At 37.5% G+C, this 17,821-nt stretch overlaps 1 protein-coding gene across 2 annotated transcripts; it reads right to left on the bottom strand.

Annotated features, from left to right (window-relative positions):
- Positions 1 to 583: 583 nt before the first annotated feature.
- pipox (pipecolic acid oxidase) lies at positions 584 to 17,300 on the bottom strand. 2 transcript variants are annotated; one of them, XM_026282265.1, is made up of 8 exons: positions 17,055 to 17,300; positions 16,627 to 16,775; positions 13,955 to 14,168; positions 12,244 to 12,426; positions 10,610 to 10,762; positions 8,060 to 8,232; positions 4,692 to 4,767; positions 584 to 2,135 (listed from the first exon to the last, which is right to left on the bottom strand). In XM_026282265.1, the coding sequence occupies exons 1-8, from the start codon at positions 17,160 to 17,162 to the stop codon at positions 2,106 to 2,108; spliced, it is 1,086 nt and encodes a 361-aa protein (XP_026138050.1). In that variant the 5' UTR covers positions 17,163 to 17,300; the 3' UTR covers positions 584 to 2,105. The 2 variants fall into 2 exon arrangements, with proteins under 2 accessions (XP_026138050.1, XP_026138049.1); XM_026282264.1 differs by having other exon boundaries at positions 8,060 to 8,209; positions 17,055 to 17,162.
- Between the last annotated feature and the right edge of the window lie 521 nt (positions 17,301 to 17,821).

Genomic DNA, 17,821 nt, shown 5'->3' with positions numbered 1-17,821 from the left:
TCATCCTCCTCTCTGCTGTGAAATCTACCGCTGATGGCTGATGAAAAAACAAAACACTTGCATCAGAATTCTGTTTTAACCCTCTGTTGCATGCATTGACAAATTTCTATTTCTGTTTACTGAAATGAATTTTGTGATGCTGTGAACAGAATGTTACATTCAAGATATTACAGACTTTAACTGCTGCTGTACAGAATCGAATACAGTCTTATGGCGAGTCTTTTTTAAAATGTTTATAGTAGAATGTTTTTTAAGAAAAGTATGTGTATGTGTGTGTATATATATATATATATATATATATATATATATGAGTAATGATGCTGAAAATTCAACTTTGCATCACAGAAATTATATTTTAATATTAAATAATATTTTATATTAAAAGCTGTAATTTGAAATTGTACACTATTTATTTCACAATATTAGTTTTTTAATCAAATAAGCTTTGGTGGGCAAGTTTTTGATTGACCTCTTCCTTGTTAAAGATTTTTCTATATTGTTGTCATATGCATCATGTGCTTTTTAAAAAAGTAAATGGTTTTGTTGAGTCACCCTATTAACAACGTCATAACACTTTTTTTCAGATATATTTTTTTTAATGAGAAGAACACTTCATGGTCACTTTAACAAACAGTGAGGCCAGTCTTAAGTGCGGTTAAATCCAGCTGCAACTCTCTACGACGACAAAACCACAAGTGGAAGATTTTGCTGAATTATCTGTTATTAAAGGACAGAGATGAGCAAGTGTCCACAGATCCTGTGGATTCTTTTGTTCACAGACACATCTTCCTTTAGGCATCCAGCAGCTGCATTGTTTCAGAGAGCACGTTTGCCTGATTCTCTCTCTCCCGATCATTATAAAGCTCCTTTATCACTTGCGCCAGAGAGCTATTTTGACTTTTCTTGGGAAAAAAGCTCTCCTTTTGACTTGAGCCACGGAAATGACCTTTCCACGCATATGAGCCAGAAAAGAAGCCTGGAGCTGTATTTATTAAACCTCAATGCCTTCACAATAGCTCCTGTCACTCTCATGGCATCAGGTTAGCTCTCATCAGAGGTTTGATGGCATATTAATATGGTCATCGATACACTAACACTATCAATGCGTGCTAACTTCTAGTCAGAAGGATGAATGGGCCTTTGGTAACCCGCTGTCACATTGTATAATTTCCTCATTCCCCCGATGGTGCCAGTGGACGTCTAGAGTAAAAGGCTGCCTGATTAGTGATTAACATGTTTACAGGGGAAAATGGGTCCAGGCTGCAAGTCAACAAATGATGCTGACTTCACCAAGACAAATGGCTCGACGGTTGATGTCTTTTTAACAATACGCTCCGTTTGCCGCCAGACCGCTCTCTCCGAGCCGTCGAGGAGGAGTAATGCATAAAATCATAAAAACCGACAAGTGTGCACTTTAATGTTAATGTCGTTGGCCACAGATGAATGCGTTTACAATCAGACAATATCAGACGTTACTGTTAGAAACTCATCGCGGGAGGCTAATGGCTCCCTTGTCAGTGTAGCAGATGCTGAAACATGGCGGCATTTACTCTGGTGACCAGCATCGGAGGGTACGGACAATTAAAGCTATTAGACTCATCCAGAGTTTACACAGAAATCAATATAAAACAGGCTGTTACCTAGAAACATAATTAGCACATGCACAGTGTCCATGTCTGCATAAAGCCTATGGTATTTTTAACATTTCACATGCTATTATTGTGCAACAAGGTGGTGGAAGTCAACTTCTTAGCCTGGTAACAAAAGGCAGCTTGAAAACACTTCAATGGCACAATTCCACAACACCATCAACACACTGATGGGGAGATTAAGACAGGATTCTGTGGGAAAGAATATTTCCTTTTTGCACATCTTTAGTCTAATGTTCACTTGACACATCCTCGATATTACTGAAAAAAGCATGAATGAATTAGTAATGAATTAACATGACACAGTACATTGTTTTATTATATCAGATGTAGCTGTCATTGTAGGCTCTTGCATTCAAAGTGACGATCTGGCGTGAGACTGGAAACGTTGAATACGGAAAGGTGAGAGGTCGTATGACGGAACCTGCCCCATGGCTAGCTGAGAGAGCAATTTCCCTACGATAGGGCCGAACTTGAATCCGTGGCCTGCGGAGAAAGAATGAGAAAAAAACAAATCACATTTGCTGAGAGGTGAATCATCATAGGATGGAGTTTACATTCATTCAATTCACTGGGGTAAAAGCAGCGCACCTCTCACGAATCTACAGCGGCCCCTCTATAAATAGCCATTATCTGTCGTCCACTGTCTGACTCAGAAAGCCTTCGCATGACAGAACGTGGAGAGAGAGAGAAAACCCCTCAAATCATGCTGGCACCATCACACCCGCTGTCACAGGACATTTGTCTTTTGGGTGCGTTTTGGCAAAATGCTAAATTAAGAAAATTTGTCTCCCTTATTGAAGAGAGTGGACTGTCAGAGGATTCATTATAGCACGGTTGTGTACATACGCGTGTTCTCTGCATCATTTTAGCTTAAAATGAAGATTCTGTCATTATTACATGCATACATTTAATCCCATATATGTATATTTTATTCTTGCATGGAGCAGAAAAGGAGAAATTTGGAATAACGTACACTACCATTTAAAAGTTTGGGGTCAGTTAGATTTTTTTTTTTTTTATATGTTTTTGAAAGAAATCTTACCAAGGCTGCATTTATTTGATAAAAAATACAGTAAAAACTGTAATATTGTATTACATTGCTGTTTTTTATTTAAATGTATTCAAAAGGTTATTTAATCCTGCAATGGCAAACTGATTTTTCACTTTTGATCAATTTAATGCTGTTGATAGCTGCTATATCAAAGTATAATCTTACTAACCCCAGCATTTTGAAAGGCAGTGTAAATGTCTATATTTTGCATTCAATTCAAGCTTATTTGTAAGCAACTTTACAGAAAATTAAGTTTCTACAATATTTAGTAGTAGCTTATCAGTGGTGACTGTCAGTGTATGTGCATATGGCAGATATTTTCAGAAAAATTGATACAAGACGTAGTCAACCAGATGATGAACACTATTAACAGCAATTATTACAGTATATGATGCAATCACAACGACAATGAACAGAGTCTTCTTAAGGAATGTAAAAACACCATAAAGTATCATGAAAGTAGTCTGTATGAAACATGCACTATATTTCCGATCTTTTGACGCCCAAATTATTATATTCATTGAAAATCTTAATATCTGTCCAAATTCTCCTTTTCAATATCATGAGATACAGTAATATCCGATTCATGAACGATGTGATTTTCACTTTAATGAATCAGCTGAAAGAGTTGACAAAACTGACCTGGTTTTCAAATTCAACTGACCTCTAATGATCTAGTCAAAATAATTAACAGTCCACTGGAGGGGAAGATTACGGGTTAATAATGATTTCATTTTGGTCTGTTCCTCACACAAAGCTGTTGTATGACTAGTCATAGAGACTGCTTTTATGACACTTTTCAGTCTTTTTTGAAGCACTGACAGCTTTAGTCCCTAGTTATTATATAGTAACTACATGGAAAAGTACAACGTGCACAACCTTCTGTGCTACACAGAAAAAAATATGTCATTTTTTTTTAGAGCAAATGGTGACAGAATTTCCATTTTAAGGTGATCTATCCCTTTAAAACAGAGATGGAGCTGGGTAAGATGTTTAAAATGCATTGCATTCTTCCCAAACGCTCTCGGCTCTTGCCTTTGCGGATTGGGTGGCCGTTTGAAGTCTGCAAGGCTGGGCTGTGAGTGGATCCAGCTCTGACCGGCAGACGGTCTCTGTTCCTCCTTAAACCCCACTGATGAGACGGGGTATCCATGGCAACCGTAGGGCCTTGAGCTCAGAGCTTGGCTTGAGACAAAATCCGGGTGGAAAGAGGGGTAACTTTCCATTCAAAAGCTACGGTCTGTGTGTTTGCCCCTAAAACGAATCTAATTCGCACCCTTTAGTTTTTCCCGAGCCGCAAATACAACAGCTGCGCTGAGGGCAGGAGAGCAGCGGGGAGGCAAAACGCTGTCATTATGGCAGACAATAAAACGAGAAGAGGCAGGGAGAGGTTAATAGTGAGCATTCCTCCGCTCCTATCAGAGTTGTAATGTATTATTAAGGCAGAAGAATATATGTCATAAATCATTAGTGCGCGACGTGCCAGAGCATTGGGACGGTACCGGTACAGTGAGGCAGCCACACAATGCTTTCTGTGACACCTCCTTTAACCGGGACAAAGCGTTACAAGATGAATAGCTACACCGTGCCACCACAGTAGTGTTCAGCTCTACTGTATTTTCTTAACCCCTTCCCACCAAACGCCACTCTCCGTGCCCCATGCTGCTAACCAGCGCTTCTCTGAGGTGATTACCAGTGGATTTTAATTAGCCCCATAATTAGTCTAAGGAGGAGGTGATGGGAACAGATGGAACAAATGCCAGGTGAGCCCTTTGGCCCCCTGAGAGGCTAGTTTGGGAGCACGCAGGACCCAGGGAGCCAACAACCGCCTTTAATTAGATGATAAAAGGCGCCCTCACTGGGGGCTTCGCTTCCTGTCCTTCACTGGTGCCCTGTTCCGTTCCCTCATTAAAAAGTTCAGATAGCTCTTCCAGTCGACGTGAGTGCGTGTGGCTTTGTTTTACAGAGTTTATTAGAGCTCTACTGACCTGAGAATCCAGCACCGATGATGATGTTGCTGTAGGTTGGGTGGGAATCAAGGACGAAGTTATGGTCTGGCGTGACCTACAAACAACCAATCAGGGAACGGTAAACATCAAGACTGGATGGTAATTATTTCTCCAAATATTTGACCTTTTTGCACTCTGAACATGAACGCGGCATGAATTATGAGCGCCGTTTGAACTGAACTTAAAAATTAAAAAGCTGCTTAAGAGATAAGCTACTACATGCCTGCAATTGCTAATGAACAAATTGACTAAGTGATTTAGGAATGACAAACATTTCACTGAATTTCTAGTTGGGTGTACGATACCTTTTAAAAGTTTGGGCTTGGTAAGATTTATTTTCTTTTTAAGAAATGAATCATTTTATTTAGCAAGGATGCATTAGGTTGTTCAAAAGTTACAGTAAAAACATTTATAATAGAAAAAATATTTCTGTTGATAAAAGAATCCTGGAAAAAAACTTTTTAACTGTTTTCAAGGTTGATCATAACAAGAAATGTTTCTTGAGCACCAAATCATCATATTTGAATAATTTCTGAAAGACCATGTGATGGCTGCTGAAAATTCAGCTTTGCCATCATAGGATTAAATTACATTTTAAGATATATTCCAATTGAAAAATGTATGTGAAAATTGTAATATCTCACAATAATAAACAAATGTAATGTCTGACTACTACTAACAAACCTATTCAACAGAAATTAGCCTTTTGATTCATTTTGAGCCACCTGATATTTTTCCTTTTAAGTATGAAGATAATCAATACTGTGGATGGCTGACTGAGATGTTGTTCTGTAGACGGTATCGAAGAGGACAGCTCTGTGCATCATGCTAATAGTTAACCGTTTTATATGGTTCCACTCAGTTTCTTGCTTTAATACTGAACTTTATCTCTGCGTGCTCACCGGTGTTCTGTGGAGCTCCTGACAGGGCAGTCAAGGGCAGTTTATAAAGGATTTAGGTGACTTTTTCATCACTGATGTGATTGTATCTTGCATTTGTAAGCTGTTTGTATTATTATTATTATTTTTCATTTCAGCCATCTGGATAGAAACTTTGTTCGCTCATGCAGAAGTTTACAGAGCAACTGAAAACCTGCTCTGAAAGAACAGATTTTTTTGATGTACTGATGCATTAAATGAGAGGCTAACACCACGTCCCAGCCAGATGCAATGCGACAAGTTTCCTATGACAAGCAATTTGTCCGTCTACACTGAAAACCGCAGCGTGATGACACAATCACAACCAATCAGAACATCAGGGTTCCCACTTTTTTTGACCTGTGAAATTCCATGACATTTCCAGACATTTGTGATGACTGCATTTTGAAATCAACTTGTACTTGTATGAAATTAAACCTCTATTTTAATACATTTAATGCAGTAATAAACAACATGTAAACACTGCAGAAGGACAAGCCACAAACTCAACTGACAGCCAAATAATTGCACAAAAATTATAGCTAGTATAAATAAAAATAAATAATAAACAACAGAAATATCCCTTTAAAGTAGAAGAGAAGCAGACGGTCAAGTTTATTATTCAGTAAACTGATTTACACTTTAATTAAACAATGTAATAAACATGATTAACTTATCCATTTAAAAGAATAAAGCAATGGTTCCAAAACTGGGGGGCGCAGCAAGGGCCCTATGAAATCCATTAGTTTTTTTCCTAAATTTTATAATTTTTTTCAAAATTAATTTTTTTAACGTTTTAATTGTTCTGTATTGATTTTCTTTCTGTTTTAATTTTTCTCAACTCCTTTTTAAGAGTTAAATTAAATGTTATCATTTTAAAAGCATGTCTAATTAATTAAAATCATGAAATATATACATTTTCACACCAATTTATAAAAAGTTTAACAAAAATAACATTTAGGGCCCCATGAAATGTTTTATTTTTTCCCACTATATTATTTATATTTTTTATTGTTACGAAATTCTGTGTTTTAGCATGTCTAATTATTTGTATGTATAAACAACTTAATTTAATTTTTCATTTTAATTTTTCTTAAAGTAGCCTTATGATTTTTTTTACCCCTCAGTAATTCTGTGTTGTTACATTTTTCTGGTTATCGAATGAAGGCAATATTAAATGTTAAATTAACATTTATCTTTAATTATTAAAAATTAAGAAAACTTATTTTTTTGGCAATTTGGGATTTACTATTAAAATTAAAACATGGAAGAAATGTTGTGTGATTAATCTTTAAAAAATAATGTTTGTTTCATTTTAAAGTAGTAGTAGGTTAAGCACATTCTACTGAAAAATAGTAACGTTACCAGACTTTTATTTTGACGGGTTGCCGCGAATACCTTTACAGGTCTGTGTATGTGATATGGCCACTGATCTATAATATAGAACATCTATAGATGTCATATATAGATCAGTGGATATGACCTGTTTTTTTACAGTCTAAGGATATGATGCTAGTTTTACTAAAATCAAACGGTAAAATGTTCATGAAGTGGATCTCAGAACAGTTTTGGAAGATCATTTGTTCATGTATTTCCGTCCTCAGTGAGACGACAGACGCTGAAATCACAGTGCGTCTGCTTCATTCATAAATGAAGACACGCAGAACATGCAGGATTCATATAAAAAAAATGCGACTTTATATTAACAGATACATATTGTGATTTGATTTAAGTGTAATGAGCTACTTTTGATTGATTAATTAATTCAGTTTGACAAAATTGACAAATTCCATGACTTCCAACGTCAACCTGTGAATTCTGTTTTTATGACTGGATAAAAACTACACTGCGTAATTTTCCTGCTTATCATGTATCCACTTGCCTGATGTGAACATTAAATATGTGGGCAAGGATATTGTGCCACGAGATCTTGTCACACCCCTGATTATTATATATTTTAATGACATTTCAAGTACTGTAATTCATCATTTAAAAAAATCTCTGATTTGCTTTCCGGCTTTTTTGATGTCACTGCAATATACAGGACTTCAGAGAGATGAGATTTCACTGTGAAAGGGGAAATAGATATCAAAATCAAGCGACCCACAAAATATCCTGCCGTGGTCACATTTGGTTAAGTCTGACTTCCGTGGATGGAAGAAATAGCTTTAATAGCTTGTCACCATATCAGGTGTGTCTGGTTAATAAACGTTATAATTCTGAGTGTCTAGAACAAGAAAATCTATTTTAAACCCATGTAGAACCAAAATAAATGGCTTGGTTCAATTCCAGCAACCATTCAATCAAATGACATGTCAGAATAAAATATGAGCCATGCATTCAAATCTATTTCTTCTCTCCACATGAGAATGAAAGTTTGGTCCGGACACACAGTGATGGCACCTGAGGACAAGTAATGAAGCACCTTACCGTGTACATACAGCTCTCCACCACAGCAGGCACTGGCACCAGCCCAGGGAGACAGCGGGTGACGTAACGCACCAGAATATCGATGTCCCCTCTATCCGTCTGTTTATCTCGCTCATCCGGTTCGGTCTCGCTGCCCATGTGGTAACACACCTGCTCAGACACATGCACGCACACTATGATCCATAAAAACAATCTGACCTATGACACATTACGGATCTGTGATCCACTGCTCGGTATGCTTGGAGGAGCAGCAGATATACATGCAGAAGCCAGGCTCCAGCGACTGGAGCAGACATAATGCATCTAACATGACACAGCCATCTGTGCTCTCCCATTCAGCCTTGCTAAGTGTGATGAGACTGAAGACTCCTGCTGGGCTCTCCCGCATACTGAACCCGGGCCATTAGTACTGAGAGAACAGACCAGAGGAGAGTGCTGCTTCTCTGCTTTTGTAAAAGCATCGAGGTCCATGGATCCATTCAGACAGCTACAGAACCATTCCTGTTTGCGCTTGCATCTGATACACTCCAACTCTGAGTGGAGATGTGTGCTGCGTTGCTACACAAGGGAATTGTGGATTAATTAACAAAGAATGAAAACTATGGACTATCAGAGACTACCAGTCCCTGGTGGCTTTTTTTATGAGATGTGGGCAGGCAATTGCATTAATGAAATGGTCTGTGATACATACTGATCTAGTGGTTTAGGACAGACTATATCTATTGTTTCCATGGAGAAGTGCTCTTTCAAATAAAAAACATTGGACAAACAGAAAAGCAGGCTGTAATTGATTTGACTGTGTTTGATTCCATTGTATTATAGTACTTATTCAAATTTTTTATTTGCCTTTATATATTTATACACACTCACACACACACACACACACACACATACAGTATTGTTCAAAATAATAGCAGTACAATGTGACTAACCAGAATAATCAAGGTTTTTAGTATATTTTTTATTGCTACGTGGCAAACAAGTTACCAGTAGGTTCAGTAGATTGTCAGAAAACAAACAAGACCCAGCATTCATGATATGCACGCTCTTAAGGCTGTGCAATTGGGCAATTAGTTGAAAGGGGTGTGTTCAAAAAAATAGCAGTGTCTACCTTTGACTGTACAAACTCAAAACTATTTTGTACAAACATTTTTTTTTTTCTGGGATTTAGCAATCCTGTGAATCACTAAACTAATATTTAGTTGTATGACCACAGTTTTTTAAAACTGCTTGACATCTGTGTGGCATGGAGTCAACCAACTTGTGGCACCTCTCAGCTGTTATTCCACTCCATGATTCTTTAACAACATTCCACAATTCATTCACATTTCTTGGTTTTGCTTCAGAAACAGCATTTTTGATATCACCCCACAAGTTCTCAATTGGATTAAGGTCTGGAGATTGGGCTGGCCACTCCATAACATTAATTTTGTTGGTTTGGAACCAAGACTTTGCCCGTTTACTAGTGTGTTTTGGGTCATTGTCTTGTTGAAACAACCATTTCAAGGGCATGTCCTCTTCAGCATAGGGCTCTTCAAGTATTTTAACATATGCAAACTGATCCATGATCCCTGGTATGCGATAAATAGGCCCAACACCATAGTAGGAGAAACATGCCCATATCATGATGCTTGCACCTCCATGCTTCACTGTCTTCACTGTGTACTGTGGCTTGAATTCAGAGTTTGGGGGTCGTCTCACAAACTGCCTGTGGCCCTTGGACCCAAAAAGAACAATTTTACTCTCATCAGTCCACAAAATGTTCCTCCATTTCTCTTTAGGCCAGTTGATGTGTTCTTTGGCAAATTGTAACCTCTTCTGCACATGCCTTTTTTTTAACAGAGGGACTTTGCGGGGGATTCTTGAAAATAGATTAGCTTCACACAGACGTCTTCTAACTGTCACAGTACTTACAGGTAACTCCAGACTGTCTTTGATCATCCTGGAGGTGATCATTGGCTGAGCCTTTGCCATTCTGGTTATTCTTCTATCCATTTTGATGGTTGTCTTCCGTTTTCTTCCACGTCTCTCTGGTTTTGCTCCCCATTTTAAGGCATTGGAGATCATTTTAGCTGAACAGCCTATCATTTTTTGCACCTCTTTATAGGTTTTCCCCTCTCTAATCAACTTTTTAATCAAAGTACGCTGTTCTTCTGAACAATGTCTTGAACGACCCATTTTCCTCAGCTTTCAAATGCATGTTCAACAAGTGTTGGCTTCATCCTTAAATAGGGGCCACCTGATTCACACCTGTTTCTTCACAAAATTGATGACCTCAGTGATTGAATGCCACACTGCTATTTTTTTGAACACACCCCTTTCAACTAATTCAACTAATTGCCCAATTGCACAGCCTTAAGAGCGTGCATATCATGAATGCTGGGTCTCATTTGTTTTCTGAGAATCTACTGAACCTACTGGTAACTTGTTTGCCACGTAGCAATAAAAAAATATACGAAAAACCTTGATTATTCTGGTTAGTCACATTGTACTGCTATTATTTTGAACAATACTGTATATACATATAGCAGCATGCCTCCTGTTACTCACCTTCATTAGTCCTGGATACTCATTGGATGGAAGGCCATAAATATCATATTCCCCCTCTTTTGGCTCCATCTCTATAAAACATGGGAAACTCTGGCCGACACTGTAGGTGCCTGGGATCTTCTCCTTCCAGTAGCATACGTTAATCTTTACAACCTGCCCCCCCCCCCAAAAAAAATAACAAAAATAAAGAGATTCAAAGTCCTTTCATATATAAAAAAGAAAATATCTTAATTTGTGTATGAAGATGAACAAAGGTCTTATGTGTTTGGACAACATGAGGGTGAATAATTAATGACAGAAAATTCATTTTTGGGTGAACTATCCCTTTAACTCACTTCAGAGTAAATGTAATAAGCAGTAAGCAACCGCTAGCTCAGAATAGTCCAGTCTGTCTTCTTATTCAGGGACCACAAAAATTCACCAGTGCACAAATTCATTGCTCATATATTGTTGTGCTCACCCAAGCGCAGACTTTCAAGTCTGTGCTATCCTAAAAAATTGCAATTCCAATTCTAGGTCCAATTCGAAGTTTAACTAACACAGAATTCTTTTTCCATCACTTCTCTCGTGGCGTGTGACACATAAGAGATCACGGTGGACTGGAGAATATGGGAGCTGTTTATAGGATTGGGAGGTGAGTATAGGGTGCTCTCTGTGCATTCACAAATAACTCACTTTTCATTCTGCCCAGGGGTGTAATCCAGATCAATCTATATGTGCCTGTGTGTGTTTCACAAGCTATGGCTGATAGTCAGTATGCCTTATATATATTCCCATGCTTGCATTTTTCAGAACCTGTTTTCCAAACCCAGACATTTCCCACTGATATATTGTGCCATGATGTCTTAAAGAAAAAAAGAAGAGAGAGAGAGAGAGAGAGAGAGAGAGAGAGAGAGAAAGAGAACGAATGTACATACGAACAAACAAACATAAGAGAAATGAAAAAATGGATGGATGGGAAGAAAAAGTGGAGTAAATGTATGGATGGATGAATGGATAAAAGGGTAATAAATATGGTAAAATAAAGATTGTAAACAGGTGTAAATATAACAAGGATCAGATTAAATTAGGAAAATGTCTGAAAGAAAGAAAGAGAGAAAGAAAGAAATTGTGTAGGTGAGAAGAAGTTAATGAATGGATGGACAGATGGATGGCAGACAGTTGAAAAAAAGGGGAGTAAATGAATAAACAGATGGATGCATGGATGGATAGGTGGCTGGATGGAAGAAAAAAAAGAAGGGGAGTAAATCTATAGATGGATGGAAACAAATAGTAAATGAGAATGAAATTGAGAAGGAAAGAAAGAATGAACGAATGAATGAAGGTAAGAGAATTGAACAAAAAAATGATGGTAGGAAAGAAGGGGAGTAAATGTATAGATTATTGAATGGAATAAATATGGTAAAATAAAGAGGTTACTTTATAATGGCTGGATAGCAAAGAAAAAAAGGTATGGAAAACTAAAAAAGGTGGATGGATTGATGGATGGATAGGCAGATTAATAAAAAAGGGGAGTGGGTAAAGTAAAAATAAAAATTAGGTAAGTGGATGAAAGAAAGAAGGCAAGTAGTTAATTGAATGAATGAATGAACAGATGAGTAAATGAAAGGGGGATGGCTGGATGTCAGCTGAACCTTGAGCGGGAGCTGCAGTCCTGTGTGTGTCAGTAGAGTGTTGGCCCAGGGTCCTGCACTGATCACCAGACTCCTCCCTCTGTACACTCCAGAGCCCGTCGTTACAGTGACCTCCACACCAGGCCTGATGTCAATCACTTTCTCTCCGTCCTTTATCACCCCCCCACAGGACTGAAACAGCCTCTGAACCACACAGAGATCAACAGATTCAAATCACTTCAGTCTCACTACAGCACGCTCAACTTTACAGCATAGACAAAACTTCTTCAAAACACCTCATCTATGACAGAAAATCCTAATCAGAGCAGTGAGGAGAGAGACAGGGGCTGAATTTGACACAGAGGGATGTCAGCGGGGATCAGTTAAAACTGGAAAAAGCTGGTCAGATTCGGGCAAACAGATAATAAAAGAGTTTCCTTAGTGAGAGTCAACAGGGAGCTTATCACTGCACACTGTAGCTGCTGTAGGCAGAGCTTATTGAATCCAGAGAGGCATTGTGTATAAAAGTGCATGGCCATATTCCCTAGATAGGGTATAAGGAGCCTTTAACAAGCTAGTGTGCAGCCATATCTTATCTTTGAAAGCTTTAAAAAGCACAGTGAAAGCGACACTGAAGTACAGTTATGTACACAAAAGAACATTGCTCAATGCCTTCGTGACATAGAAAGTTTAGGAGTTTTCACACAGTAAGAGATTTGCTTGCACTGTGTGCTGAATTTCACAGAACTTGCTTAAACTGTATACTAAACTGAGAATAAAAAAATAATAATTTTATTAACTACAACATAATTTATCATCAAAAAGGAAATCTGACACTTGTCTAACAAATGTCTACCCTAAAAAACTCATGTCATGTGAATATTTTTTTTTTTTGTTACATTTTTGTGCTTCTTTTTGAACTGCTATGGAGAGCTAAAATGAATCTACTGACTCCAATGAGCAGAAAATCCATTTCAGTGATACTTTTGTAAGGATAGACACAATCTGTCCAGAGCGGGCTTTTGAACAGTTGCAAATGTATTCATTTCACATACATAATTAGATGAGCATCTGATTGCTTTGAGTTGCCAAGTTAAAAATAAGATTGACGTGTGACATTCCAACAGCCTCCCAGAGATGATTTTAAATAAATATTTTAATAAAATGGTTCACTAAAACAAGAAAGTGACTCATTTAACACTGCTGTTCAAAAGTCTGGGATTCAGAGAAGATTTTTATTCGCACCCAGGCTATTTAGACAGAAATAAACAGTTTTATTTCAAATAATTTTAAATAACTTTTTATTTAGAATTTTTCATTTATTTATTTCTGTGACGGCAAAACTGAATCTTCAGCAGACATGGCCCTTGAGAAATCATTTTAATAAAACACTATTTTGGTGCTGAAAAGAAACATTTCTTATTATAATCGATGTAGAAAACAGTTGTTCTGCTTACAATTTTTTTGGAAATACGGGACACTTTTTTCAGGATTCTTTGAAGAATAAAAAGTTAAAAAGAAAACATCTATTTGAAATAAAACTTTTTTATGATACATTACAAAGTTACATTAGTAATATTTTTTTTAAGGAAGTTACATTATACAAGTGTTTTACTGTCACTTTGGATCAATTTAATGCATCCTGGACAGAAAAGTATTAATTCCTTTAAAATCAATCAATCAATCTTACTGATCCAAAACTTTTGTACAGTAGTGTTCATGATCCGCTGACCTGCACAGCTCGGAGGGCTCTGTCTGCATACAGCACGCCAGCGAAGGTGTCTATCAACGCTCCGTTCCCATCAGCGAGATTCACATTGGGAATGTGCTGGCTGAATTCCTGCTTCTCCAGAAACACTGTAGGAATCTTGTGCTTTTGCATCGTGGCCTTTAGGCGTGAGAAACCCTCTCCGTTTTCTGGACCCATAACCAGCAGGCCTGTGCGCCTGCGAGGAGAAGTTCATACCATGTTAAACAGCTGTACCTTGATTTAGGAGCAAGTGCTCAGAGGCATGTATAAATTGTGCAATGTGCCGTCTGTGCCTGCTTGTGATGCAGGTGTCTTAATGTGAGGAGTGATGGCAGTATGGGTGAGAGGTTGGGAACACAGGCTTTAAATCAACGATGTGTGATAGATGGTCGTGCTGTTTTCTGTGGATACTGTTTTTCAAGGCCTGCTAGCCATCATGATGCATGGGCAGCATGAGTTCACAGGTCCAAGTCATTCATCAGAGATTTTTATGACTGAATCCCCCACTGTGTGTGTGTGTTTGATTGGGGACACTGAAAGAAGGACTCTGTCACATTAGTCAATGCCCTTGTGCCTAATAGCAAAGATGTGGGTAACATAATGGTGGGACAAGATCCTCGCTTAGGTCATTTTAATACCATCTGAATCAAAAGTGCATATAACTTTCTCAAAACCTTACTGTTTCTCAACTACCTCGGGGGGTCCTATGAGAAATATATTGCGTCCTGGTTAGGAATGTCAATAATTGCAGCATCCTCATTTATTTTGACCTTCACTGAACACTGTAACTAAAGCTTAATTTGTCACTGCACTGCCTGTCAAATATTTATTATGGATTTTGACCTTTTTGGCATCTCTCTGGGTAAAATAACAGTTGTTGGTTCAAGCTGCCGGCATCCCATCTGATGTATAAAGAGCATTTTAATCAGAAAGAGTCAGAATAGCCACTGTAAGAGTGTCAGGTGCGATCTTCACCATAATTAAATCAATCTCTTGATTATATTAACAATATATTTAGAAGTGCCCTAGGCAAAGTGGTGTTTTGGACAATACCTGCATGAATCTGAGGACACTGCATTGCTAATGGACAGCATAAACCGTGTAAAAAATAAATTCAAAAGTAAAAAATACTAGGTCTATGTATAACATAAATCTTAGCATCTCTAAACTTTGTTCTAATTGGTCTGTTATATAATAATCTTAAGCAATCAGTAAAGCTAAAAGGTGTGCTGAATCGATAATACTCAGGAAATGATATCACCAATTAACAAAAATTAATACTTCAGCTCTGTAAGGATGCATTAAATTGATCAAAAGTGGCAGTAAAGACATGTACAGTATAATAAAATGGGACCCTGGACCACAAAACCAGTTTTAAGTTGCACAGGTTTGAGGTTTGTGTGTAGCAATAGCCAAAAATACACTGTATGGTTCAAAATTATGGATTATTATTTTATGCCAAAAAATCATTAGAATATTAAGATCATGCTCCATGAAGATATTTTGTAAATTTCCTACTGTAAATATATCAAAACATCATTTTTGATTAGTGATATGCATTGCCAAGGACTTCATTTGGACAACTTCAAAGGTGATTTTCTCAATAATTAGATTTTTTTGCACCCTCAGATTCCAGATTTCCAAATAGTTGTATCTCGGCCAAATACTGTCCTATAAAATTTATATTGCAAAAAAAAAAAAAAAAAAAAAAAAAAATGAATGGAAAACATTCATAAGACAAAGTTTGAACAGAAATAAAATATATAAATGTAAAAATGCAAACTTTCTATTCATCAAAGTTATAACTGTTTCCACAAAAATATTAAACAGCACACCAGACTTCAACATTGATAAAGATAAGAAAAGTTTCTTGAGCACCAAATCAGCATATTAGAATGATTTCTGAAAGATCATGTGACAAGAGTAATGGCTGCTGGAAATCGAGTTTTGCGATTACAACAAGAACTAGAACTGTTTGTACTGTAATTATGATCAAATAAATGAGTCCATAGCACAGACTGGCCTGGCTGACATTATGCAATCAAAAAGAAAATCATTAATGCTGGTCTTAAATGATAATTGCAAGCCACTTTAATGCATTTACTCCATAAAATGAAGATTTATTCTCCAAAACCCCAGTTTTGCTAATTACTTTTCATAACCACCACATCTACACAAAATGACCATCTCAACTAAATAAATACTAATCTTTTTGCCAAATCAGTAATATTTTAATGACTGTAATATATTTGGAAAGCGACTGTCATCTAAATAGCACAAAGAAGAGAACAAATCCAGCATTCTATCAAATCTTGCACACATTTTTCACTCTCTGCCCGGCAGTCTCTGAGACACTCAAGGGCACAGGTGGCCTCTCATCAGGACCCATCCGTCAGAGGGCTGAGATCGATAGCAGTGAGAGAAAGAGGAAGGCGCCTGATTCTGCATCAAGGCTGAGAGGGCTAGATCCACTCGTGATCCATTACACTTCTCAGACACTGTAAAAACAAGTGCACCCCATGGTCTGTAGCTGATGCTCAGGGACTAGATGAATATACTCCTTTAAAGTTAAGGGTCTGCAAGTTTCATTGTACAGCAACAATGCGTGTTGCATTGTGGAGAAAAAAATTCATCATTCTTACTTAGAACATTACCTGTGCAGTTCAACACCTGCTTCTCTCTCAAGCTGAGCCCATAGCTCATAGCTTTCGTGCATCATCTGTATATAGAAATCTTCCTCATAGGTTTTCCGTATAACCCTGGTTTGGCCATGAGAACTGCCTCTGGAGTGGGGCAAAACAAACTGGGGAGAAAGAAGGAATTTAAAGAATTCTGGAATAATCCCACTGGATTTGCATTGCCTTTGTTTTAATAATGATTAAAAAAATTACAAATAAAATCTACCATAAAAGTCAAGTCAATATACTGTATGCAAGAGTTAATGTTGTCTCTTACATTGACTTTATTGCTTTAGCCTTTATGAATGTACTAACATTTGTTTTATGCTATCATTTACAATTAAGTGAATAATATGATAACAAGGCTGAGTAAATGATTTAGAAATGCTTTATACTGCACCGACCTGCTCCAGCAATAGAGTTTTCTGCTTGTTTTTGGCCAGCTGATAGGCAGTGCAGGACCCCTGGATCCCTGCGCCAATGACGATGCAGTCGAACACTTCAGACGACATTTCCAGCTTTAATTCTCTCTCGTAAGATACTTCTGACACACAAACACGACGAACTTGCACTGTAACCTACTTTTACTATTAGTTCAAAGTTCTCCGGTTTCAGTTATGTAACCAAGGTCAGCTGAATTTAAGACCCGCCTTCAGGATTTACAGCACAAGAAAGTTTTAAGAACACTTAACTCCTTGTGGATATCGTGCACTAGACTCGAAAATAAGTTATTTCAGACAGCCATCAAAGAACAGATTCAATAGCCTATTCACCATGACATAATAATAAAAAAAACGTTTTACGTAGTTTTAGGTTGTTGCAGCCATGATTTAGTGCATAAAAACTAAATCATTTTGAACCTAAATATAATTTTATAAAATCAGTTCCATATCGAGTTCCAGTCATTCAGACGGTTGTTCAGTCGTTGAAAAGACCGAATCGTTCAGGAATCTGGTGGGCTACTTCAGGAATGTTCAGCAAAACGGAGAGAGCACGTATAATTTGTTGTAACTGCCCCGCGCTGATTCTTTATGGTGACGTTTAAATAACTTTGCTTGTGTTCATTTCTTGGCTGTGTTCACTGCCTCCCCGATTATTAGCAGAAGTTTGTTTGCAATGAGCGCCATTTTTCTCACCTAACTGTTACTTATGAAGAATCAGAAAACCTGGA

This window comes from Carassius auratus, chromosome 15, assembly GCF_003368295.1.
Source record: "Carassius auratus strain Wakin chromosome 15, ASM336829v1, whole genome shotgun sequence".
NCBI classification, from domain to species: Eukaryota; Metazoa; Chordata; class Actinopteri; order Cypriniformes; family Cyprinidae; genus Carassius; species Carassius auratus.
This window is presented reverse-complemented; position numbering and strand designations above follow the sequence as displayed.